Below are 27066 nucleotides of genomic sequence, written 5' to 3' on the forward strand. Positions count from 1 at the left end.
GTTTGTCATGAAATAACATTCCTTCTCTCTTCTTGCTTCCACTGTATCATCCTAGGTGCCTATGCACAACTGTCACCTGACATAGCTACTACCTTGTACCTAATCTAAAAATTTAATTTTGCTATAGTTTCTGCAGACTTTCCAATTGGAGTCTGAACCAAGTGTTGAAAATACTACAGTGGAGAATGAAAATTCTTATTTAAGATTATGACAAAATACATTTGTGGATGGGCACAGTGGCTCACACTTGTAAATCCTAGCACTTTGGGAGGCTGAGGTGGGAGGATTGCTTGAGGCCAGGGATATTTGAGACCACCCTGGGCATTGTAGCAAGACTCTGTCTCTACAAAAAATTTTCAAAAAAGATTAGCCAGGTGTGGTGGTGCACACCTGTAGTCCTAGCTACTTGGGAGGCTGCGGTAGGGGGTTCGCTTGAGGCTAGGAGTTTGAGGTTTCAGTAAGCTCTGAATGTGCCACTGCACTCCAGCCTGGGTGACAGAGCAAGACCCTGTCTCAAAACAAATAGTAATATAGATAATAGTTGTATTATCTGAGCATGTTTAAGTAATGTTTCACTATAAAAACTATAAGATATTTGGTACATCATAGAATTTTTCTTCAAATGTGAATTTTACAGCTTTTTCATCCTTTTTATTGATAGGTCACCTGTGGAGAATACTATGTTTACAACTTTCCCTGACTAAATCTTATTTTGTCATTTTCAGGGTCAGTGAAGATATGAAATTAACTGACTCAGAGCTAGGAAAGCTGGCAAATAATATCCAGGAATTATTATATAGTGCCTCAGATATATGCCATGATCGAGCTGTCAAATTTCTCATGTCAAGAGCAAAGGTAGTTATTTTCATAAAGCTTTATATATTTTATACATAATAATTTTGAAGATCTGGAATTATGTCTTTGCTTCCTGTGTTCCCCATAATGCATATTATATTTTTAACATTTAATAAAGTCAGTGTTACCACTGATGTGGTCTACTAGGGAGATGTTGAGATATGAAGTAATCTAAAATAAATAGGAGTTATTAAAGCATTATTTTCAGATAAATGATTAAATGACATTTTGAAATATATGTTAATAACTAATTTGAAATGTTTTACATATATAGTACGTGTATATATGTATACCTAAATATATGTAGTTAAACAAGTTTATAATAAAACTCCAACATTGTGAAAATTTTATAGTATGACCTAAATTCATTTGAACTACTATATTAGTTATAAAGGGATCAGAATCAAATTTGGACCTCTTAAGCATTTCATGCTCAATTTCTGGGTCTGAAGTATTGGGAAATATTATTAAAATAAAAAATATATAGATTATAATAATTGTTAAACTAACTTGGTTTCATAACTCAATTTGGTGTTATACTAACTCTCATGATTTTTGTATTAAAATTTAGGATGGTTTTCTTGAGAAGCTAAATTCCATGGAATTCATAACACTTTCTAGATTAATGGAAACATTCATTTTAGACACCGAACAGATCTGTGGAAGAAAAAGCACGTCATTACTTGGAGCACTTCAGAGCCAAGCTATTAAGTTTGTAAATAGGTTTCATGAAGAGAGAAAAACCAAGCTCAGGTATCATCACCATGTCCATTCTGTTGTTTGATTTTTTCATTTTTCTTTGTGAAACACAGTTATGTTTAAAAGAGGAAACTTAATTGGCCAGTGAAAATGCCTGATAAAGGTTTTTTTAATTAAAGGCAGATTGTGGAATTAAAATCACATTTCTTGGCTTTTCAAAGTGGAGTTAGAATGTTTAGTTCTATTAAAGTACTTATCAGGAAGATCCTCAGTAAGTTGACTTTTGTTCCCACTCAAAGTTAAGTAAATTGTTTCATCATTCTTTTTGATTAGGCTGAGATATAAAAAGGGAACTATTTTCTAAGTATTGGTCCTGCTTATTAAAGTGTTCAGCACTTTTTAAGTCTTATGTTCTCGCTCAGCTCTTCTTCCTTTTCTTTTAAATCAAGGAAGATGGTGTTGAAATGTTAAAGTTTACCTTCTTTTCTCTTTACTGTGGACTAGCCTCCTCTTAGACAATGAGCGCTGGAAGCAAGCAGATGTTCCTGCAGAATTTCAGGATCTTGTTGATTCTCTGTCAGATGGGAAGATTGCTTTACCTGAAAAAAAATCAGGAGGTATGTGTATTCATTCACACATTCTCTTTCAATTTTATATTGTTTATTTATTTTGTATTAATGCTTAATATTTCTTTAGTTGACAATGCCTATTTCAAAGCTAGAACCAATATTTCCAGCTTAGTAAATACTTGACAGGAAAACTATGGTAATTTATAATAATTATTTCAAATATTTATTGCGTGTTATAACCATATGCCAGACACTGGACCATGTTCTTTACATGCATTACTCCAGTTCATTCTCACAACGATCTGTGATACAGGTACTATTGTTTCTTTGTGTAACAGTGAGGAGGCTTGAGGCTCAGAAGGGTTAAGGAATTCTTATACAAATGATGAGTTGGGATTTGAAACCAGCTTTATATAATTTCATAGCTATGTTCTTAGCTACTATACCGTATTGTTTACATACATGAATTGAGTAAGCGCTAGTTAGCTTCTACTTTGTGTCCTATATTGAGACAGAATTGAGACAGAGATAACAGCTGTAATTCTGCTTTAAAGAGGCTAAGTCTAATGAACAAAACCAAAAAATACATAAGCAATCACAAGTAATGTAGTTACATGATAGCGAAAACCCAAACATAAAGAAAGAAAACCATGAAGGAGACAAAAAAGGAAGAACCAGAGAGGCAGGGAGAAATCTAGAACATAGAAGTAAAATGATGAGAGAGTTTTCATGTGGAAGAGATGGCTGGGAAATATTTTTGTACCCTAGTTCAGGTGGAGTCATCATGTGATAATAATGTAAATTTATTTATAATAGTCCTATAAGATTTACCATTATGAAATTCTTGAGTATTTCTAATAGAGAAGGTAGTTGCACTATTTCAGATTTTATGCATTTAATCAAAGTTTTAAATTTCTACACAGAAGTATTTTTAAATTGTGTACTTCACATTCGCACAAAATGCAACTAGACTACAAGAGAAAGACTTGAGTAAAACACCAACAGTAACCATTAGTTTGATACATAGATCATTTGCAATCTCAGTAATTCAGTGGAGTGATAGTCAAATTGCAGTTCAGTGCTTAGTAACTGGAAAAGTGAGGAAGGGTAGACAAGTATATCCTACTTTTTCAACAGATTTGGCTGTGCAGGAAAAGTGAGTGATGAAATAGTAGCTAAAGAAGTTAGAGAGAGAGGGTGATTTACAGGGCAAGGTGCATGGAATCGAATCCAGTGTTTAAGAGAAAGGCTACTACTTCTGCCCCTGTGACAAGGGGAAGAGGGTTAAGGACAAGTATAAAATAGATGAGTTGATATAGGGCAGAGAAAACTTGAAGGAATGAAGTAAATTTTTGTCATATGACAGTTTTTAATAGGTAATAGCGTTGGGTGGTAGAGTTTTCTACTTGATTGTATGATATTGGCACAACTAAAGCATTCAAGTAGCAAGAGCTGATGGAAAAATAAAACCCTCTGACCACTCTAAATCACTAGTTTAAAATTATAAGACTTATCACTCATCTAGTCTTTCAAGCTATATTTAATTGACTTCCCTCTATGTGAGGTGCTGTGCTAGATGACTAGGATATGTTTTCTGTCCCTGAACAGCTCATGGTCTTTTGATTCCACTGTTAAGCAAACAGAATGATTTCTGAATTAAAATCATAAATGTGGAATAATTGAATTAATCGTGTGTTTTGTTTGAAACATGAACTACTTGTTTTCACTTCTCTGGAGGATATTGATGGTAGGAGGTTTCTCTTACATACCTTGCTTCATCTCAGTCTTTGTTTTCCTCTCTGAATAGCATAGGTGTATGCTATTAGAAGTCCATTAACATTTTACTAGTTCTTTTCAAGTTAAGGATCCTGGATTATTACCCATTTATCCATGATACATTAATTGGGTTACTATCCACTCAGCTAGGCATTGGGGAAATGAAGATTAATGGATAGCAGCTAATATTAATTGAGTGTTTACTTACACTGTTTTGTTCTAAGTATTTTACATGTGTTATCTCATTTACAGGTCCATGAGCTAGACATTATTAGTATTCCTATTTTACAAATTTAGAAACTAAGGCACAAAGAGGTTAAGCAACTTGTCTAAGGTTACATAGCTAGGAAGTGGTAGAGCTGGGATTCCAATCCAGGCAGACTGACTTTAGGGCCATTTCTCTTTTCTACGATGCTATGCCACTTCTCTGTAACATAGAGAAGTGATGAAGACACAGTCCTTAAACTCAAAAAATATACTTCTGACATACATAGTAAATTGTGATTGGAATATATATAGCTCTCAAATAGTCAAATATATTTACAAATCCTAAAGGGATTTGAAGCTTAGGGAAGCATAATGAGCTGCCCGTGGTAATCTAATCAATTTGGCGTATCCAGGATAAAATCCAGTCCACTGTTCTTTTCACCTCAATATGCTGAATTCTGTTTAAAGAAATATCACATGCTGAAAATAAAGTAACGTCTGGGTTGAAGTATGAAAAATTAAATATATAATCTTTCCATCAAATTTAGAAATTAACTTGTATTCTATAATGATAATAGTAAAGACAACCAATTTAAATGCTAGTTCTGCCTTTCCAAAACTAATAACTTTTTAAAAAACTATTTGCTGATCATTTACCTTGTGCCAGCCCTAAGGGATAGGCAGTTTGTGATAATTATTTCTACCATTAACAACAACCCTGAAAGATATTGTTGTCCACATTTAATAGATACAGATAGTGATACTCAAAGAGGTTAAATAATTGCCCCAAAGTCGTGTATCCAGTAATTGGTAGTACTGGTACTCAAATCCAAATCTCTCCAACTTCCAGTATACTTTATTTACTGTGTGCCAAATAGTTTCCCAGGAAGTAGATGTTTATTTTCAGAAATGAGAGTTTTTGGCCTTAAACAGGAATTATCTTCTTCAGCTTTTTCTCTATTTTCTTTCGTCTGGTACTCTTGTCTCTCGTTTATTTGCTTTACTCTGTAGCCACAGAAGAAAGGAAACCAGCTGAAGTTCTTATTGTCGAGGGACAACAGTATGCAGTTGTTGGGTGAGTGACACATTTTTCTTTAGTAGTTGAGTCAACTATTTAAAACACAAGTCTTCTAGTTCTCCCTTGAAGTGAATTGGAAATTTTGGATTAACAATTTTAACAGTGTTAAATTTGGATTAACTGTTTTAAATCCTGCAAAGAACTTAAAGGAAACTTTATGGATTTCTTTATCTTCTCTCTTCTGTAGCATACATTATTAAGGACTGCACTGGCTTAACACAAAAAGCTTGATTTTTATCATATAACAAGAAATCTAGACAACCCAAGAGTAATTGTAGTGGATCCATGATATTATTGCTATCCCAGGCTCTTTCTATCTTTTCTTCTGTTGGTTTCTTAGAATGTATTATAGCATAATAGTTTAAGTTGTGAACTCTGGAACCCACACAATGTGGAAAATAGTACTATACACAGAATTATTGCGAAAATTAAGTAATTCATGTAAAGCATTTAGCACAGGTCTAGCACCTAATAAGTTGATAGTTGTTGGTAGTTATTCTCATTGGCATCATTTGATTCACTAGATCTTTTACCAATAAAAGTATCTCAAATTCAAGTTAACTAAGAAGCATACAAATTCCATCTTTTTTTGTCTAGTACTATGTCTTTTATTAAATTGGTAATTAAAATATATCTTCATATTCTTTAACAGTACTTCACAGCTTAAGTGTTTTCATATATATGTGATCTCATTTGATCTTTACAACTACATTGTAAAATAAAGATATTGGGGATTATTATTTCCTTTTTCCACTATGAGAATTGAAGCTTAGAAGATTAAGTGGTTCAAGTGACCCAAATGGTGTCAGAATTCAAATCTAGGTCTAACTGCCAATATCTATCCCAGCATTCTTTTTCACTTTTCCTCTTGTCAAGTGTTTTTTGAAATGGCCACCACCTCCAGGAAGAATGTAATTCTATGTCCCTCAATCATGGCACTTACCGTAGTATAATAGAATTGTTTATTTATGTATATGTCTTCTAATTTGACTCTGAATTCCTCAAAGGTAGAGATGAGGTCTTACCGTTTTTATTTTTCTTGGCACCATCATAAGCACTCAAAAAGTATATATAGAATTAATCCTTTTTCTGTATCTGTATTCAAATACCTGAAGTCCACACATTCTAAACTAAAGCCTCCATTCTTTTCTCTTCTGAAGTCCTTCCCTGTTTCTGGTAGGGAAAGCTTTCTTCAGTCTTCCTGTAATCCCATCCCTTCAATATAATTATGATTTCCCTCCTTAACTACTGGTTATCTGGTCACTCTTCACTTGCTTGATGGATATGGTCCCCTCTGGCCATCTTGCTTTTGGCTCTTTAAGCAGAGAGTCTGTTGCCAAAAAACTAAATTCCCTGGCTAAAGGGGAACTATTACAACTTCTGAGAGACAATTACAAAAGATAAGCAATGGATTCATGCTCATTTAGGCAGACTCTAGGAGAAATAAGCATAGAGACCAGTATGCATATATGGTCTGACAAGCTGTTATAAAGGCTAGACACCATTTTTCTTGAATCATTAGTTCCTGATATCTTTCAGGCTCTTATAAATCCTTATTTTACGTAGATCTTATTTCTGAGCATCTCATTGAACTTAGATATCCTATGATGAATGGCTTTCTCCTTAATTTCAATCTTCTTTAACCTCCCAGTAGTGTGTCTTTTTAACGTGTGATTTATCCTTCTATGGAGGTGATAACTTTAACTTTATCATCTTTGGAAAACTTTTTTTTTTTTTTTTTTGAGACGGAGCTTTGCTCTTGTTGCCCAGGCTGGAGTGCCATGGCATGATCTCAGCTCACCACAACCTCCGGCTCCCAGGTTCAAACGATTCTCCTGCCTCAGCCTCCCCAGTAGCTGGGATTACAGATGTGCAGCACCACGCCCAGCTAATTTTGAATTTTTAATAGACACAGGGTTTCTCCACTGTCAGGCTGGTCTTCTCCATTGTCAGGCTGGTCTCGAACTCCCGACCTCCAGTGATCTGCCTGCCTTGGCCTCCCAAAGTGCTGGGATTACAGGTGTGAGCCACTGCGCCCAGCCAGAGAACCTTTTGTGACCTACCAATAAAATTCTTAGGAGACATGTTTTCCTTAGAAGCCATTATAGATTTTTTTTTTTTTCCATCTCACTAAGAAAATCTGGACTAGGTTTTCTTCATCAATTCATTAGTTATGATGGAGGACCTACTATGTTGGTAATCAGAAACACTGGATAGGCTTTTTGTCAGTGTTTCTGAATTGGCTAATGAATGCAATACCTGTCTTACTGAAGAGACTCCCTTACTTAATAAGAATGCCATACAGAGAGTATTATGCCTGTTGTACAGAATTTAAGGAGCCACTCATTCTCAGTGTTGTGCAAGCTGATCCTGCAATTGCACAGAGTAAGAGCCTCTTTAAATTTTGCATTCTAGACACCTCTCTTGTCTTGTGTTAGTCAAGAACCTGCTGTACTAGTAGGTAAAATGCATACTTTAACATAGTTACCAAGGTCATTATATTCTCAGAGATCCTTTGTGCCATTAAGTAATTTGATTTTTATATGCCAAATCCTTTTGATTTTTCTTGTTTTGATTTCCTATTGGGCCATTTTTCTTTTCTTGTAGAACCGTATTGCTGTTAATAAGAATTATCCTTGAATATTGCCAGTGCGTGGATAACATCCCATCTGTTACTACTGACATGCTTACTCGTCTGTCAGATTTATTGAAGGTATGTATGACTTCACTCCATTATGGAAAAATTGTTCGAGGAATTAATACATTAGGGTGTGACTAATCTTAACTCAAAGACATTTCAAGGTCAAATTAACTTTAAGACATTAGTTTTATAACATTTGATTGTGGTTGAATCACAACATGTTATTGGAAACAGGCTGCCTGCTTCCTTCTTACTCCACAGTTAGTGATCCTCATTCACCCATAGAGTTGTTAATGACATTGGAGACAGGAGATAATTTGTTTGTTAGGTGCTGAACATGACTGAGGCCACTTAGGTCAAAAAACCTGGACTGGCTTCAAATGTGCATGGAAGGAATTCACTGAACTTTACAAAATTCATCTCACTAAGGTTAGAGATTTTTCTTGCATCATTCTTTCAGAACCATTGATATAAAATGAAAATGTGATGATTTTATTCAGCCATTTCATATTGAGATATTTTAAGCTACCAGTACGGAGGAAATGCTTTATTATTTTTTTCAAACCTCTAATCTATTAATTATGTTCTGACTTGAGTTGTCATGTTTTAGCTGAGAAAGATTTTTATAACTTTTGAAAATAGGACTTCCCAACAAGAATGACTGAAACCGAATTTGTTTTGTACATGCAAATTAAAGATTAATTTCTGCGAACTGATTTTTAGAATTTTTCAACTTTTTTCTTACCAGTAAATATTATCATTTAGAATCTCCCCTTCTCATTTCTTTTTCATTAAATAAATAGATACTAATTGCTTCTACTAGATAATTCATTTGGCCATTGAATGAGAGGAAAGGGGAATGTATTTTTATAACAGCACATTGCCAGGATATAAAGAACAGTTTTTAGTAAATTTTGGGGTTTTTTTCTCCTTCTTTTGTTAGTACTTCAATTCAAGAAGTTGCCAGTTAGTTCTTGGAGCTGGTGCACTGCAAGTTGTTGGACTAAAAACGATAACTACAAAAAATTTGGGTATGGATTCTTGCATTTAATTCACTTGCTGAAGTGTTAACAGTGATGTCACTGTACTCATCATGTTTTTTTATACCTCATGTTTTCATGGCTCTAACCAAAGTGGCATTACTCTAAAAATAAATGCTACTTACTCTTTTATGTATACTCATCACTGAAAAAAACTAACCATGGGGAAAAGGTTACGATGCATTTCCCCTCTAAGTATAAGTTACTTGGAAGTTACACCACTCTAGAAAATATTAAGATATAATGTGTATAAAGTATTTGGGGGTGAAAGCTATCCGAATGTCATAAGAGAATCAGTTGTCTTGTTATTGTGATACTGATAATACTCACAACTTGAGTCCTTTGTGAAAGCAGCATGTTCATTACATTATTCAGTATCAAATTATTAGACAAAATGAAATATGTTGCCTTCTGCCATAGTGCTCTTCGTTTATGAAATAAACTGGATCTTTATAAGTGTTTTTTATTTGATTTGATTTGTAATTAAAATCAACTAATACCTTTTTTTTTTTTTAATTTCTCCATTATATATCTACTCCCTGGATCTTCAGCTCTTTCTTCACGATGTTTGCAGTTAATTGTGCACTACATTCCTGTGATCCGGGCTCATTTTGAAGCTCGACTACCACCTAAGCAATATAGCATGCTTAGGCATTTTGATCATATCACTAAGGTACTTTTTCATATATTTTCTATTGGCGTTTCATAAGTTTAGATCCTTAATTGTTAAGTATTTTAAAAATGTGTCCCAGGGACTTAAAAATACAATTATCATTTCTCATTGCAGGACTACCATGATCACATAGCTGAAATATCAGCTAAGCTTGTAGCGATAATGGATAGCTTATTTGACAAGCTGTTATCTAAGGTAATGATTTATAGAAATTATTAGACTTTGTTCAAAGACATTATGATTTTCTATTTTATAAGGAGTACTTTATAAATTAAGATGTGAAAAGATAATCTAAACTTTCATAGGATATTTACCAATTAGTAGAATTTTAATTTTTTTTTCAGGAAAATGTGACCATGTGCTGTGACCAAGACCCCCCCCCCCCCATAGTGGTCTAACCTGCAGTTATCTAACAAATTATTCAGGGTTTAGAAAACAACTCAACAAAATTTTCGGATTTCCAAAACAGTTGATATTCTAAGAGGCTGGCAGGAGTAGGAGAGATGATTCTAAGGATGGTAGAAACCCTATGCAGAAGTATTTTTATGTTAATTCATTTCAACATTCATTTCTGTTTGTTTTTCATTCCCAATATGTCATTAAATGAAGCAGTGTTCCCCAAAGAATTCGCAATTATACTGGGAGAGTATCTTCAGAAAAATATCATTTAGTCAGCCCCAATCACTCTTGATCTATCTTTCACTCTTTCCTTTCCCTAAGTTTTTCAATTCACGTCTTAGGGGGAAAGCCAAAATTTCGTAACTTGAAAAGTCTGAAAGTTTACTCAGTGTATACTGTCTGTCCAAGATCATATTTGGAATAACCTTAATAGCAAAGAACTTTGATTTGCTTTTTATCCTACTTGCATCCTTCAGATTCCGAAATGGCAGGAACAGCAGGTACATAAGAATCAAAAGGGCAAGATAAAGTGGTGTCCATTCAGTCACACACAAGACTACCCAAACACATATTCTATTAGCCTTCAGAATAATGATATCACAAGTCATCTAAAAATCCCCACTGTTCAATCATGAGAGAATGAGAGTAAAATAGATAAATAGCATCTTATTAATAATATTATTATGAAAGTGGCTTTTACTTCCCAGATTCCTGGAAAGGATCTCTGACTTCCGGGAATCCTCAGACTACACTACACCTCTGGTGTAGTTGGTAATACAGGTGTTTTATGCTTCACTTTTAAGAAGCTTAAGGAATTTGTATTTATGTACAAACATACCTATACTATGTTATGCCTATTTAAATTAGTTTCTAGTTGTGAAGGGAGAAAAATTACTGTTTAGAGATGCTTTATTTTCTTCACGGGTGCCAAGTACAAGCTACATTCAAAAGCAATTCTATTCTACCAGTTTCCTTTTTGATATACAGCATTCTTCTGTGTACCAAAAGTCGGTAACATATTGTGTCTGCTCTCAAGAAGCTTACCATCTAACAAGGTAGAAGACTGTAAACAGCTAACAGTGGAGAATAGAATATATGTTAAACAGTGCAACTAGGCTGGGAATAGTGGAACTATGCTTGAGTCCAGGAGTTCCAGCCTGCAGTGAGCTGTGATCACCCCACTGCACTCCAGTCTAGGTGACAGAGCAAGACCCGGTCTCTAAAACAAACAAACAAAAATAGTGGAACTATTCATAGGCTGTGGAATACAATGAAGAAAAGCCAAAGATGTGCTAGTACTCTTAAAACTCTGACTTTAGTCTGTCACTTTGGTCATCCACAGAGTTTTTGAATAAGAATTGTCACAGTGACTAGACTTTTTCCTATGACAACTTACTTTTTTTTCTGTAAAGAAAAAAGAGAATTGTTTAATTAACTTCCCATGTATGCATCACCTATATTTGTTATTAATAATTTGCCTTTTTTGCTAAAATATTTTATAATAAATTTGAGGCATTATGGTATTTTATCCCTAAATACCTCAGTATGCATTTTTAAAAACTAAGAACATTTTTACATAACCACACTATTATCACACCTAACAAAATTGATAATTCCTCAAAATCATCTAATATTTATCTCCTATTTGAAACTTATTAATTGTCCCAAAAATGTCTTTTTATAATAATTTGTTTGGACAAAGGCTTCTACACGGTTCACACGTTGCATTTGGTTATTACGTCTCTTAAGTCTTATAAACTAGAACACGCCCCTCCCCATTTAAAAAAATATGTATCATTGACCCGTTGAAGAATATGGCCAGGCTTTTATAACATAATGTTCTCTCTAGTATCTTCTCCATTGATGACTTTTCCTATTACTCTGGCATATTACATTCTTCCTGTGTTAACAAGTCTCTCTTTGCCACTCCCTATTCTGTTTGCTTTCATGTGTTGCTCAGGAGTTGGACCCTGTTTTTAATTAATATCAAAATAGCAGACAGTGTTTGGTTTGGGTTTGCCTTTCAGTTTTTAACCTTTCATGTTCTTATCTGAAAATATAATTTTAGGAAAGGATGACACAATAACATATGGGTTGATTCTAAGAAGCTAATAAGTGGCCAGGCACGGTGGCTCAAGCCTATAATCCCAGCACTTTTGGGAGGCTAAGGCAGATGGATCACCTGAGGTCAGGAGTTCAAGACCAGCTTGGCCAATATGGTGAAACCCTGTCTCTACCAAAAATACAAAAAAATTAGCCAGGCGTGGTGGTGGGCACCTGTAATCCCAGCTACTCGGGAGGCTGAGGCAGGAGAGTTGCTTGAACCCAGGAAGCAGAGGTTGCAGTGAGCCGAGATGGCACCATTGCACTCCAGCCTAGGCAACAAGAGTGAAACTTTGTCTCAAAAAAAAAACAAAAAAAAAAACAAAAACGGCCGGGCGTGGTCGCTTACGCCTATAATCCCAGCACTTTGGGAGGCCGAGGTGGGTGGATCGTGAGGTCAGGAGTTCAAGACCAGCCTGGCCAAGATGGTTAAACCCTGTCTCTACTAAAAATACAAAAATTAGCCGGGCATGGTAGTGGGTGCTTGTAATCCCAGCTACCCGGAGGCTATGGCAGAGAATTGCTTGAACCCACGAGGTGGAGGTTGCAGTGAGCCAAGATCGCGCCACTGCACTCCAGACTAGGTGACAGAGTGAGACTCCATCTCAAAAAACAAAACAAAACAAAACAAAACAGGCAGCTAATAAGTAAGGGTACCATTGCCTGGGTAGGATGAAACAATATCTAATTGTACTAACAGCTAGACTAATGTTCCAACCACCATTCATTTATTCATTCATTCTGTAAGTTATATATTAATATAAACTGTTTTGTTCAGTATCAGGGATACACAGGGGTGAATAAGCCTTTGATCTTGTCCTCCAATAGCAAAATATTTGTCAGGGAAGTACATCAATAACTATGACAGGATGTAGGATATATGTAAAGTGTTATAAATAAGGAGCTAATTTAGTGCTGGAGCTTTTAAGGCTTTGGAAGAGATGGTGTCAGCTGGTGAAGGAGATCTGGGGAAGTTTTATGAATGAGGCATGCATGTAAATTTTGCTTTTAAGGATAGATAAGATGAGGGCAAATGAAGTTGAGGAGAACAGATCTCTGAGATAACAGCATAAGCAAACATGTTGGTAGAAATTTTAAGGCAATTCATTGTCAGGGTTTTGGAGTCAGGTAGACCTAAATTCAAATCCCATGTCTGTCACATACTAGCTATTGAAGGACCTTGGGCAAATTATTAATCTCCTTAAGCCTCAGTTTCTGCCTCTAAATGAGGATAATAGTGGAGCCTACTTCATACAGTTGTATTAATGAGATAATATGTGTGGATTGCTTTCCTTTTATCATGTATCTGACTATAGCAAGTTCTAGTAAATATTGACTGCTAATGCTTTTGCTATTGTTGTTACTAATAATAAAGGTAATAGTTCCATTTGACTAATACATCAGAGTGGGCACACATGAGTGGGAGATATGGTGGAAAGATAGTAGAGCGCTGTGACTACCAGTAGAAAACTAAGCAATTCATATCAGGTTTATTGAGGTATAATTTACAGTCAGTAAAATTCACCTTTTCTAAGTGTATGTATACTATCTGTATCTAAATACAGATAGTATAACTGCAAGTTATAGAACGTCATTGGTAAACATTCTCTTGGGCACTTTTGTAGTCAGTTCACTCCCCATACTCAGCCTCTGAAAGCTACTGATCTGATGTTTGTCCATGTAGTTTTGCCTTTTCCAGAATATCCTCTAAGTAGAATTATACAGAACGTAGTCTACTGTGCCACACTTCATTTAACATAATGTTTTTGGAGTTCATGGATGTTACAGCATGTGTCAGTGGTTTGTTCCGTTTTATTATAGAGTAGTATTCATTGTATGGATTCACTGCTATTTGTTTATCCATTCACCAATTGATAGACATTTGAATTTTCTCCAGTTTTTGGCTGTTATGAAGAAAGCTGTTATAAGCATACATGTACAGTCTTTGTGTAGGTATGTGTTTACATTTCTTTAGTATAAATACCTTGGAATAAGATTGGCGATTGTGGATTATGGAAATATAAAATTTTATGGTAACTTTATAAGAAACTGCAAAATTTTTCTAAAATTTTCTAAAACGCATCATTTTGCCTTTTTACTTGCCATGTAGAAGAGTTCCAGGTGCTCTTCACCATCACTTTATTTTTTAATGTTCATCCTCTTGTAGGTGTATATGGAGTGATACTCATTGTGGTTTTAAGTTACATAATTACAGATATGTTAAGCATCTTTTCATGTGCTTGTTTGCCATTCATATCTTTTCTTTGGTAAAGTGTCTGCTCAGATTTCTTGCTCATTTAAAAATATTAGGTTGTTTGTCTTATAAGAGTTCCTTATATATCTTAGATACAAATTCTGTATCAGTATGTGGTTTCTAAGTATTTTCTCCCAGTTTGTGGCTTGTCTTCTCCTTTCATGAACAGTGTCTTAGAGCAATTTTTGATTTTGATGAAATTCAGTTTATTTATTTATTTTCTGTTCATGCTGCTTGTGTCCTATCCTGAGAAATCTTTTCTTTTCTTTTTTTTTTTTTTTTGAGATGGAGTTTTGCTCTTGTTGCCCAGGCTGGAGTGCAATGGCGCGATCTCAGCTCACCGCAACCTCCGCCTCCCGGGTTCCTGCTATTCTTCTGCCTCAGCCTCCTGAGTAACTGGGATTACGGGCATGCACCACCACGCCCAGCTAATTTTATATTTTTTTAACAGAGACGAGGTTTCTCCATGTTGGTCAGGCTGGTCTCAAACTCCCGACCTCAGGTGATCTGCCCACCTCGGCCTCCCAAAGTGCTGGGATTACAGGCGTGAGCCACTGCGTCCGGCCAAGAAATCTTTGTATAACCCAAGTTACAAAGATATTCTCCAATTTTTTTTCTAGAATGTTATTGTTTTAGCTTTTATATTTAAGGCTATGATTCATTTCTAGTTGATATTTATATATAATGTAAAGTATAAGTCAGTGTTCATTTTTCATAGTTCCAGCACCTTTTGTTAAAAAGACTATCATTTCTCCATTGGCACCTTTGTTAAAAATCAACTGTTTTTGTTTGGTTTTGAGATTATATTCTGTTCCAGTACCACACTGTCTTAGCTACTCCAGCATTATTGTAAATCTTGAAATAAGATAATGTGAGCTCACTAATTTTGTTCTTTTTCAAAATTGTTTTGGCTATTCTAGGTCCTTAGCTTTTCCCTATAAAATTTTATATCAGCTTATCAAATACTACCAAAAAGGCTGCTCAGATTTTGATTGAAATTGCATTGAATGTATAGATCACTTGGGGTGAAATTGACATTATTGAGTCTCCTGATCCACAAACAAGGTATATCCAGTTTTGTACCAGAGCCAGATTGCACCTGCTAGCCAGAAACTATGTTATGTATCTCTTCCCAATACTACATTCAGTAACAGCACACTGGTAACTTTGCCAGTGGTGTGAATATTTACACCATGGAAATTAACAAATACTACAAACCAGTGCTTTTCCCCCAGTGAGCCCATTAAATGTTTACCACACACCACTGGACCTATCTCTTTACTCCTTACATCTTTAATTTCTTTGATCAAAATTTTGTATTTTTCAGTAAACAGATAATGCACACATTTTATAAGTATTTCTTGTTTTTGATGCTATTGTACATGGTATCTTTTTTTAAGATTTACGTTTCCAATTATTCAACGCTAATATATTGAAACACCTTGGATTTTTCTATATTAACTTTGTGTCCTGCATCCTTGCTAAACTCACATATTAGTTACAATGCCAATTTTGTAGATTCTTTGGGATTTTTCTGCATACACACTCATGTTGTCTGCAAATAGAATCTTGCATCTTTTTCAATCTGTATACCTTTTATTTCTTTTCCTTGTTTTATGGCACTGGCTAGGACTTTCAGCACAACGTTGAATAAAATTGGTGAAAACAGATATGCTTGGTTTCTCCAGTCTTGGGACAAAATGTTCAGTCTTTAACCATTAAGTATGATGTTAGCTGTAGGTTTTTTTAAGAGGCCTTTATCAGGTTAAGGAAGATTCTTTCTGTTCAAGTTTGCTAAGAGGTTTATATGATGAACAGATGTTGAATTTTGTCAGATACTTTTTGTGCATCTGTTGAGATGATCATATATATGGTCTGCATTTCTTAGTCTGAAGAAATTAATTTCTAAATTTCTAAATATTTTAGGATTGCCTTTAGGATTGCCAAGGTGAATTACCTTCATTGATTTTTTTAAGGTTGAGCCAACCTTGCATTCATAGGATAAACCTACTTAAGGATTTTTTTGTGTGGTGGGGGGGTATTATGAAGGATATTGGTCTATAGGGTTATTTGTTTTGTTTTGAAGTGCCTATTTGATTTTGGTATCAGAGTAATACTGGACTCATAAAATGAGTTGGACAGTATTCTTCCTCCTATATTTCCTGGAAGAAGAATTTGTGGGGAGTTGGTATTATTTTTTCCCCAAGTTTTAGGTTAGAATTTACCAGTAAAGCCATTTGGTCTTTGTTCTTGATTTACAGGCAGGTTTTTAATAAGTTCATTAAAAAAAAAATACATATAGGACTATGTGGGTAATCTACTTGAGTACACTTTGGAAGTTTGTTTCTTCGAATGGATTTATCTATTTCATCTGTTATTAACTTGGAAGCATTAACTTGTATATGATATTCTTTTATTCTTTTAATGTCAGTGAGGATCTGTATTATCTGCTGTTTCTTTCATGATATTGGTAATGATGTTAATTTATAAAGTCTTCCTCACCTCCCCCTTTCTGGCTAGAAGTTTATCACATGTTTTGATCTTTTAGTAAAAGTAAATATTTCCTGCTCTTTTTCTGCTTTTTATTTTCCTGCTCCAGTGTGTGTTATTTATTTTCTATTTTCTTTTAACTTGCTTTGGATTTAATTTGCTGTTTTCTAATTTCTCAAGGTAGAAGCCCGGATTTTTGATTTGAGACCTTTCTTTTCCTTTTTTGAATATAAGCATTTGATAATCTGTGTTTTCCTTTATGTACTGCTTTTGCTGTGTCCTGCAAATTTTGATACTTTGTGCTTTTATTTTTATTTATTTCAAAATATTTTCTAATTGCTCTTGTGATTCTTCTTTGGCCTTGGGTTATTTGGAAGTCTGTTACTTAATTTCTAAATATTCCAGGATTTTTCCAGCAATCTTTGTTTTGATCTCAAGTCTAATTCTGTTTTGGTCAGCAAACAGAGTTTATGTGACTCCAGTTATTTTATGTCTAAGATTTCTTTTGTGGCCCAGAATGTGGCCAAAGAATATCTTGGCTAATGTTCCACATGCACATGAAAACAATGTGTATTTTGCTGTTGTTGGGTAGAGTGTCCTGTGTATATCAACTAAGTGGTGTTGGTTGGTAGTGTTATTTAGGTCTTTTCTGTCCTTACTGATTTTCTGTCTACTTCTTATATCAATTACTGAGAGATGAGCACTGAAGTTTTTTACTGTAATTGTAAATTTGTCTGTTTTTGTGTTCAGATCTTTGCAAGTTTTTGTTATATGTATCTTGAAGTTCTATTGCTGGATACATGCACATTTAGGATTACTGTGTTTTCTTAATATTTATTGTGTGATCTCCCTTTTTTTTTTTTTTTGAGACCAAGTCTTGCTCTGTTGCCTGGGCTGGAGTGCAGTGGTGCAATCTTGGCTCACTGCAACCTATGCCTCCCAGGTTCAAGTGATTGTCCTGCCTCAGCCTCCTGAGTAAGTGGGATTACAGGTGCCTGCCACCACGCCCAGCTAATTTTTGTATTTTTAGTAGATGTGGGGTTTCACCATGTTGGCCAGGCTGGTCTCAACTCCTGACCTCAAGTGATCCGCCCACCTCGGCCTTCCAAAGTGCTGGGATTACAGGCGTGAGCCACCACGTCCGGCCTGTGATATCCTTTTTATGGCTGGTTATGTTCCTTTTTTTGAAGTGCATATTATCTAATACAAATGTAACCATTCCAATTTTTTTGAATAGTGTTTTTATAGTGTTTCTCTTACTATCCTTGTGTTTTTAACATATCTATGCCTTATTTAAAGTTAGTTTCTTATACCCAGAATGAAGCTGGATCTTGCTTTTTTCCCTTAGTCTTATAATTACTGTCTTTCATTGACCTATTAAACCATTTAAATTTTTTTATATAGTTAGATTTAAATCTGTCATCTTGCTAGCTGTCTTCTGTTTGTTCCTTCTGTTCTTTGACTGATTTTCCCCTCTTTTTTCAGATTAAATGTTTTTTATAGTTTCATTTTGTTTAATCTTTAAAGTTGGTGTACTAGCTATATTTCTGTTTGTTTCTAGTGGCTGCTCTAGGGATTATAACATACATCTTTCAGTTTACCTTTAAATAATATGATGACATTACTTCCCTGATTGTGTAAGAACTTTATGACAGGATACCTGTTTTCTCTCTCTCCTGCTGTGTGCTATTATTGTCATACATTTTACTTCTACGTATTTTATAAAACCTGTGATACCTTGCCACTGTTTTTGCATTAGATTATCAGTTATCTTTTCAAGTGATAAAAATGAGGAAAACAATGCCTTTTATATTTATCCTCATTTTTATGAAAAAATGAGGGTAAATTTTTGGAGTTCTTCATTACTTTGCTTGGATCCATCCGATACCATACTCTTCTGCCTGAAAACATTCCGCTCATATTTCTTGTGAATATATCTGCCAGCAATGAATCATCTCAGTTTTTGTTTGAAAAAGCCTGTATTTTCTCTTCACTTTTCAAAGATATTTTTGCTAGATGTAGAATTCAGTTCAGTTGTCTTCTGGCTCGCATAGTTTTCAACAAGAAGTCTGCTGTAATTCATTGTTTTTTGCTCTATTTGCCTTCAAAATATTGTCTTTGATTTTCAGCAGTTTCACTATGATGTGTCTAAGTTTTGTGTGTTTTTGATCATGCTTGAGTTTCTTCTGCACTTCTTGGACCTGTTGTGTGTTTCCTTTTTTATAGTTTCAATTTCTCTCTTGAGATTTCGGTTTCATTAGATTCTTTAACATGTTAATCAGTTATTTTATTTTTGTTATGTTATGTTATGTTATGTTATTTTTTGAGACAGTCTCACTCTTTCGCCCAGGCTGGAGCACAGTTGCATGATCTCAGCTCACTGTGACCTCCACCTCCTGAGTTTAAGCAATTCTCAGGTCTCAGCCTCTGGAGTAGCTGGGATTATAGGCATGCGCCACCACACCCAGCTAATTTTCGTATTTTTAGTAGAGATGGGGTTTTGCCATGTTGGCTAGGCTGGTCTGAACTCCTGACTTCAGGTGATCCACCCGCCTCAGCCTCCCAAAGTGGTGGGAATACAGGCTTGAGCCACTGTGCCTGGCCTAATCAGTTATTTTTATATCTCCCTCTAATCGTTTCAACATCTGGATTCTCTCTCAGTCTGGTTCTGTTGGTTGCTTTATTTCTTGACAGTGGGATATTGTATTCTTTTTTGTATATTTTGGTTTTTTTTTAAATTAAATGCTGAACCTTGTATGTAGAAGAACAGTAGAGACTGTGAGGTAAATAGTGTTTATGCCTGGAAATGGACATGCCTCTTCTGTCAGGCTATTTTTGTTATGGTTTGAATCAAGTTATTCAATAACCAAGCTAGGTTTCTGTTTTGTTGTTGTTGCTGTTATCCTTAGTATGCCAGAGGCTTCCAACTCCTTCAGTAGTAGGCTGCTACTACCTTGTGTTTAATGTAGGGCCTGAGGTGTTGTTAGAGGGTTTTTCTCAGTGTTTGTTTCACCCTCATCTTTTAGTCATCTCTGTACATCTCCACTACAGAGCAGGAGTCTTTCTCCAGACTCTCATTGCTAGGCTCTTAAGGGTAATAGGGGAAATGCTTGTTCTTCTTGTCTGGTCTCCATCTTAGGTAGAGCCTATATACCTGGCCTTGAATGTGGAGCCCATACTTCTGCTCTCAACTTCTGCTTTGATTGGTGCAAGATCCTGGGCTTCAGGTGTTTTTGTCCCTTTCTTCAGCAGCAGGCATGTTTTTTCATTTTGTTTTATTTTGAGACGGAGTTTTGCTCTTGTCTCCCAGGCTGGAGTGCAATGGTGTGATCTCAGCTCACTGCAACTTCTGCCTCCCGGGTTCAAGCAATTCTGCTGCCTCAGCCTTCCAAGTAGCTAGGATTACAGGCATGCACCATCATGCCCAGCTAATTTTGTATTTTTAGTAGAGACAGGGTTTCACCATGTTGGCCAGGCTGGTCTCAAACTCCTGACCTCAGGTGATCCACCCTCCTTGGTCTCCCAAAGTGCTGGAATTACAGGCATGAGCCACCATGCCCGGCCCAGGAGCAGGCATGTTTTGTTCCTGGCTTCACACCGTGACCCCAGTGGTGAGAGTTTGGTGCCCCTTCTCAGTGACTTAGGCCTTTTACTTTGTATGAGAATAGGGTTTGGGGGAAATGGATGATGGCATTTGTTTCTATTTCCTTGTGGCAACTAATCACCTCCTGAATACCTGTGCTACTGGGAGTGGATCTATATGATCTTCTCCCTTTGATCCTCCTGTTTCTTCTGATTACCTCCTGGAGGCCGTGAAGTAAAACTTGTGCATGAGTGCAAACTCTCCTTATGGCTAGGGTTTTCAGTTATCCTAAATATAGCCTAGCCCACGTTTGGCCTTTAAGAATTTGTTAAAATTTTACTTATTTTCATCTTACTTGCTTCTCTTGTGGTTACCTCTTCTTTTTATGCTCTGCCAAAAGTGAGACAGTTCCTGTGTATCACCTCTCCTCAGAGGGCCTTTTCAGTCTTTGGAATTAGTTCCCCTGATCTCTGTTCTCTGATGTATGGTCTTACAGATTATCTGTTTTTTGTATTGTTAAGGTAGTAGCAATGTTCTATTGCAGCTTTCTAAATTTTAAATAAAAGTAGAACCGAAAAGTTTTTTAATGAATTAATCATACGATTAGAATGGTACTTTAGAAGTATTAATCAGATAGTGTATAAAACGGATTTGAGGTCGGACGTGGTGGCACACGCCTGTAATCCCAGCACTTTGGGAGGCCGAGGCTGGTGGATCACGAGGTCAGGAGATCAAGACCATCCTGGCCAACATGGTGAAACCCTGTCTCTACTAAAAACAAAAAATTACCCGGGCGGGGTGGCGAGTACCTGTAGTCCCAGCTACTCGGGAGGCTGAGGCAGGAGAATCATTTGAACCTGGGAGGCAGAGGTTGCAATGAGCTGAGATTGCACCACTGCACTCCAGCTTGGCATCAGAGTGAGACTCTGTCTCAAAAAATCAAAAAAACAAACAAACAAAAACCAGATTTGAGATGATATGGCATGTCCTCTACTTGGAGTATTTTCACCTGTTTATTTTCCCTTTGAAGACTCAACACCTCAGGTGGGCAGCTCGGGAAGCCATTAGACATCATTATGTAAATATCCTTCACTTGAGTTCCTATAGCGTTCCTTGTCCACTTTTTGGAACACCAACCAGCTTTTAGACAGTTATCTCCCCAAAGGGAGATATAGTATTTAGCCCAAATTTGTCTTATAAATAAAATGGTATATAACTTCAGCTGTGTGAATTCTAAAATATAAGCTAAAAGATGGTTTTTAAAGTCATACTACCATATTGTTTCATATGTAAGAATAGTAAAATGAATTTACCTAAGTTTAAATTTTTAGCACAGAACATTGCTGAAAAAATCCTCCTTTTAATGTTAGGGTAAAATATTACTATATTGACCCACCTACAAAATAAAAAACATATTTATTCTGCCAGATTTTTCTGTTGATTTCAGATACGATCATACTGACACACTTTTTTTTTTTTTTTTTTTTTTTTTTTTTTTTTTTGGAGACAGAGTTTCACTCTTGTCGCCCAGGGTGGAGTGCAGTGGTGCGATCTCGGCTCACTGCAACCTGCACCTCCCAGGTCCAAGCAATTCTCCTGTCTCAGCCTCCTGAGTAGCTGGGATTGCAGGTGCCTGCCACCATGCCCCAGCTAATTTTTAAATTGTTTAAAACATAATCTGTTTATTTGGAGTGGCTATATTGTATATTGAGCCAGATTAGTAGCTAACAATTTTTTGAGTACTTACTTTGTATCAAGCACTGTTTTGCGTTCTTATGAGTCCTCTTTTTTAATCCTCACAGCAGCCCTTTGAGATAGATAAATTAAATAACTTGCCCAACATCACCTACCTTAGAATGGGAGGAGCTGGGATCTGAACCCAGCAGTCTGTTCTAAGATTGGAAGCAGGCTTTGTTCTTAGTCACTGAGCTATTTTAGTTCCTTCAAAATGAATTAAGATGTTGAATGAAAAGTTCTCAAGATTTGTATGAGTAGCGCAGATCACAGTTGAAAAGTGTAAGCTTAAGTACTATGCCAGAATTGGATATGTGGAGGGACAGTAAATATATGTCTCAGGGAATGGTGGAGACATTATGCAATTCAGAGGACATGAACATAATTCTCATTATTTTTTCCTACCAGTATGAAGTGAAGGCTCCTGTTCCTTCTGCCTGTTTCAGGAATATTTGTAAGCAAATGACAAAAATGCACGAAGCTATATTTGATCTCCTTCCAGAAGAACAAACACAGGTGAGTAGTAAGTAATTCCTAAAACTATTCATGTATATGTAACATACAATATCTGTACAGAATTGGGGTGTTTTTACATGCTTTTGGCAGTTAAGCTGTTCATGTTCCAATATGATTATCATTTTTTTACATTGTTATATTGACTGGTAGAACATGGATAAAAATTTCTAATTTCTAAGTGCTCCTTGCAGTGACAGACCAGAGCTAGAGCTTTACTATATTATAAACAATTCTAAAAAGTAGGTTTTCCATTTGTCCATGATCAGTAGTCCCAGATTCTGCTTACATCATTTATTACGCTGTTCCTTGGAAAATTAGAGTTGGCCTTTATCAATGAGTAGCAAAATATGTTATGGTGATTGTAATTCAAATTGGATATGGAAAGAATTAGTGATAGAGTTAATAAGATTAACACATATAATTAACTCAATCTGCTTTATTGTTATGTCAGCATAAGAGATCTGTAGTAAAGACAAACTAGGAAAAAGAGCAAAATGGAGGGTGGGGGAGTCTTTGGCACCTCTCAGCTATAAAGTATCCACCCTTCTATCGCTACTGTATTCCCTTACAAAAGTATTATCACAGAGTTCTCTTCACTCTTCAGTAACAGCTCTACCCCCTACACCCGTTGCCCTCTCCTGGAACTTTGAAGTTTTCAGTATTCCCTTTTTTACCAGTTTTTTTGTTTGTTTAATCTCAGCTTATTTCCTCTGAACTAAGTGTGCCTGGTTTGTAGAATAAATGGTATAATATTAAAGTCTAGTTGCTGTATGACTAATGAATTTAACTTTCACTGAGATTTCTGCTATTCAGACAAGTTTGTTTATTTCAGTTTGTCTCTCTTACTTGGTTGAGTGCGTGGAAATGGTATTTGGGAGCAGAGGGTGGCTTTCTTAGTGTCTCTTGCCTACTGTTGCTCCTGCTGGTCTCCTTTCCTATGCCACCTCAAACTTCCATCCTATACTAGCTATTAACATTTTCTTCGTACTTCCCTAGGTTTTCATAAATCATACCAAATTCATGAATAAATATCATGTAACTCCTTTGGGACTCACTGAGGACTGAAGGGGAGCCGTAAAATATGACGTACCCACTAGGGTCGTCTCCTTTTTCCTTCTAATTTCTTAGCCAAGCCATCCTTTCCATTCCACATGTAAGATCCTCCACCTCTGACGTTCTAACCTTCTGGATTTGCCATCTGAGTTCTAATTCTAGAGCAGGACTTACCCAGGTCAGGGAGCTGGGCATACAGGTACTTCATGTGTTTTATCTGTGGCGTAATTTAAAGGGTACTCTTGTCAACGCTGGGCAAATGTTATTTTATGTCACTATTGCCACTTGAATACTAGTAATTCCACAAAACTTCCATAGATTATTATATATATTTTTCCCACAGAAAATGTTATTTCACAAAATCATTTCATAATTTCATTGTATATAATTTTAGGTTAGGTATTTCCCAAAGAAATATTGGGTCATTGCATGCAAGAACAATAAAATGCTTTGAAGTGATTTCACTAGATTAGAAGTACGAAGGTATCTTTGCCTCTATCATTATGACATTTTTTCCCCTACCAACTTCCTACTTACTATGTTACAAAATTCCCCACTACTTTTTATTATTTTTACCTGTCACAGTTGATCCCACTTACGGGAATTTTTCCAAAAAGGAGTACTGCTAAGGAGGGTAAAAAGGTTTTTCCAACTAAGGAGAAAAAATGTAGTGAAATAGCAATAGAATACTTTCAGAGGAGGATTTTAAAAGTATATGTCAAAGCAAAGGTTTTGGTTTTTAAAAATACTTTCTCTAAATAATATTGATAACTCAGATATTTACATCTTCTATTTCAGTAGAACTTTAAGAAACGTAGTTTTATTTCTTTTTCAGATGTTATTTTTAAGAATTAATGCAAGTTATAAACTCCACTTGAAAAAGCAGTTATCTCACTTAAATGTGATAAATGATGGAGGACCTCAAAATGGGTATGTTTTTTAACATTTTCACCATATACTCCCATATCAAATTGTTTTAATGATCAGTTTTGATTATTTGTGCCATCCTTTTCTGCTGTAATCACACTGAAGACCAACGTTGTAAAATCAGCAAGCTTTTGTGTTTTTTTTTTTTCCCCCTCTGGAAATATCTGTTTCTATCTATCTAAAAGGGGTTTATACATGGACAATTGCTTACCTGACGTTATGTATCTGTTTTGAGGCAGTGTGAATTAGTAGCACTTCCTTAGTTACCCAATAGCTTTCCCCATTCCAAACTGGATTCAAAAGTCCTACTGTGTGACCATGTGAATGTCACTTAACCTGCGTGCCACATTTATAAAATAACAAGGATGAAATCTGTCTTAATTCTTTCACAGGGTTATGAAAAATAATATATGTGTGTATATGTATATATTTTATTGTAAGCTATTGAAAAATTGTATGTATTACCGTAAAATAGCATAGTACATAGAAAGCATAGGGTAGGATTTAGAATCTGAAAACTTGGGTTAAGTTCTAGTTCTGTCACTTACTAGCTGTTGTAACTTTGGGCAAATCACTTACTCCCCCTCAGCTTAGGTTTTTTAGATTTGAAAATAGGGATGATGATAAAAGTTTCCTTAATAGGATTGTTTGAAGAGTTATGTAGATAAAGATATGGGGAAGAGATTTTATAAAATTTAAAGCACTGATCATTTAGTTACGTCTTAATATCAATTCTTTAGTGTTCTAGGGTTTTTAGGAATAAAATTTTATTTCCTGTTAAAGGAATTTCAGGCTCAAATTTCAAACTTATAAGAACAAATGGAAAATGAAAAAAATGTATGTTGGGGTCAGAAGTTGGCCCTGCCATTTAAAAAGAAGTACAGTGAATCAATTTTGCAAAGAGCTATGTGAAAGCTTCGTTCTGTTGAATCTGTTAGGCTGAATTTAAGAGTTTTATGCAAGAATGATAGTCTTATTATCTGATTCTTCTTTTTCTTTTTAAAGAATTATTTGTTTTCAAAAATTTCAAAGCCATGAAACACTTAAAGGACAATAATGAACACTGAATAGCTTTTACCTAGATTTATCAACTGTTAAAATTTTGCCACATACTCCCTGCCACTTTTGCTCCTTCTCCCTCCCACCCCCATACCTCCCTTTTGACAAACAACCAAAAAAGTAGGCTGCAGTCATAAAATTTAACCCTTAAATACTTTGGCATGTGTCTCTAAAAACAAGAACATTTTTATACAACCGTAATACCTGAACCCCACCTAAGAAAATCAACATTAATTTAATAGCGTTATACCAACATGGAGTCAGATATTTTCAGCAAGAACATCACATGTGGTGACGCTGTGTATATCTCTCACTTGATGTCAGATGATACAAATGGTACATATATAAGAGACCTGCTCCTGAAAAGATAATAGCATATTAGAAACTTAGAGACTCTTGGTAGAGATGTATACTGCGTACCTTAAAGAGGGTGTTCAAAAAAAGCTAATAATATTTTTAAGGCCTACCCTGCTCATACCCTTTTACTTTTATTCCTATAACTAAATCTGGGTTGGTTAGTTGGGTTTTTGTAGACCAGTAGTTCTGAAGCACCCAAGCTAACTCGTTAGCTGTTACTTTTCTTTCTTAATATAGCTATTTGGAAGTCAGTCTGACCTTAGAGAATCCTCACTGTCACATGCTAACAGAAACTCATTCTTTATAAGTCAATTCATGTCTTTGAAATATCCCTGAAGATTAACCTCTACCTGTAGCCAAGGACATAAACTACCTGCTTAAAAGAATTTTTTGTTTCTGAAATTGCTCTAAAAATGTAGCTTTTGACTTTTTTTGAGGTGAAATTCACATAACATAAAATTAACTATTTTAAAGTGAACAATTCAGTGGCACTTAGTGTCTTCACAATGATGCGTAACCACCACTTCTATCTAGTTCCAAACATTTTCACCACTCCAAAAGAAAATCCTGTACCCATTAGGCAGCTGCTTCCTATTTCTCCCTCTCCCCAGCCCTGTACTTTCATTTTATTTTGAGATGGAGTATCACTCTGTCACACAGGCTGGAGCGCAGTGGCGTGATCTCAGCTCACTGCAACCTCCACCTCCCAGGTTCAAGCCATTCTCCTGCCTCAGCCTCCCAAGTAGCTGGGATTACAGGCACGTGCCACCACGCCTGGCTAATTTTTGTATTTTTAGTAGAGACGGTTTTACCATGTTGGCCAGGCTGGTCTTAAACTCCTGACCTCAGGTGATCTGCCTGCCTCGGCCTCCCAAAGTGCTGGGATTATAGGTATGAGCCACTGCACCCGGCCCAGCTCTGTACTTTTTAATGTGATTTTTTTTTCCTCTAAGATATTTTAAAAATAGAGACATACAGAGAATAATAAATTATTTATATTTCTACTACCCAGAATTGATCAACATTTGTCATTTTCTCTTGAAAAAAATATTT

General features: G+C 35.7%; 1 protein-coding gene across 7 annotated transcripts in view; it reads left to right on the forward strand.

The window, feature by feature from the left end:
- Window positions 1–27066, forward strand: part of VPS54 (VPS54 subunit of GARP complex) — a 126819-nt gene that overhangs the window by 96855 nt on the left and 2898 nt on the right. For 4 of the 7 annotated variants that reach the window (XM_034953253.3, XM_034953256.3, XM_063594909.1 and 1 more), the window contains 10 exons: window positions 726–855; window positions 1427–1608; window positions 2059–2171; window positions 5118–5181; window positions 7792–7897; window positions 8769–8856; window positions 9417–9538; window positions 9653–9733; window positions 22510–22617; window positions 24506–24600. In XM_034953253.3, coding sequence (XP_034809144.1) covers window positions 726–855; window positions 1427–1608; window positions 2059–2171; window positions 5118–5181; window positions 7792–7897; window positions 8769–8856; window positions 9417–9538; window positions 9653–9733; window positions 22510–22617; window positions 24506–24600 — 1089 coding nt within the window. The remainder of the gene's footprint in view (window positions 1–725; window positions 856–1426; window positions 1609–2058; window positions 2172–5117; window positions 5182–7791; window positions 7898–8768; window positions 8857–9416; window positions 9539–9652; window positions 9734–22509; window positions 22618–24505; window positions 24601–27066) is intronic. The other 3 variants (XM_034953254.3, XM_055107897.2, XM_055107899.2) reach the window with 1 other exon arrangement.

This window comes from Pan paniscus, chromosome 12, assembly GCF_029289425.2.
Source record: "Pan paniscus chromosome 12, NHGRI_mPanPan1-v2.0_pri, whole genome shotgun sequence".
Taxonomy (NCBI): Eukaryota; Metazoa; Chordata; class Mammalia; order Primates; family Hominidae; genus Pan; species Pan paniscus.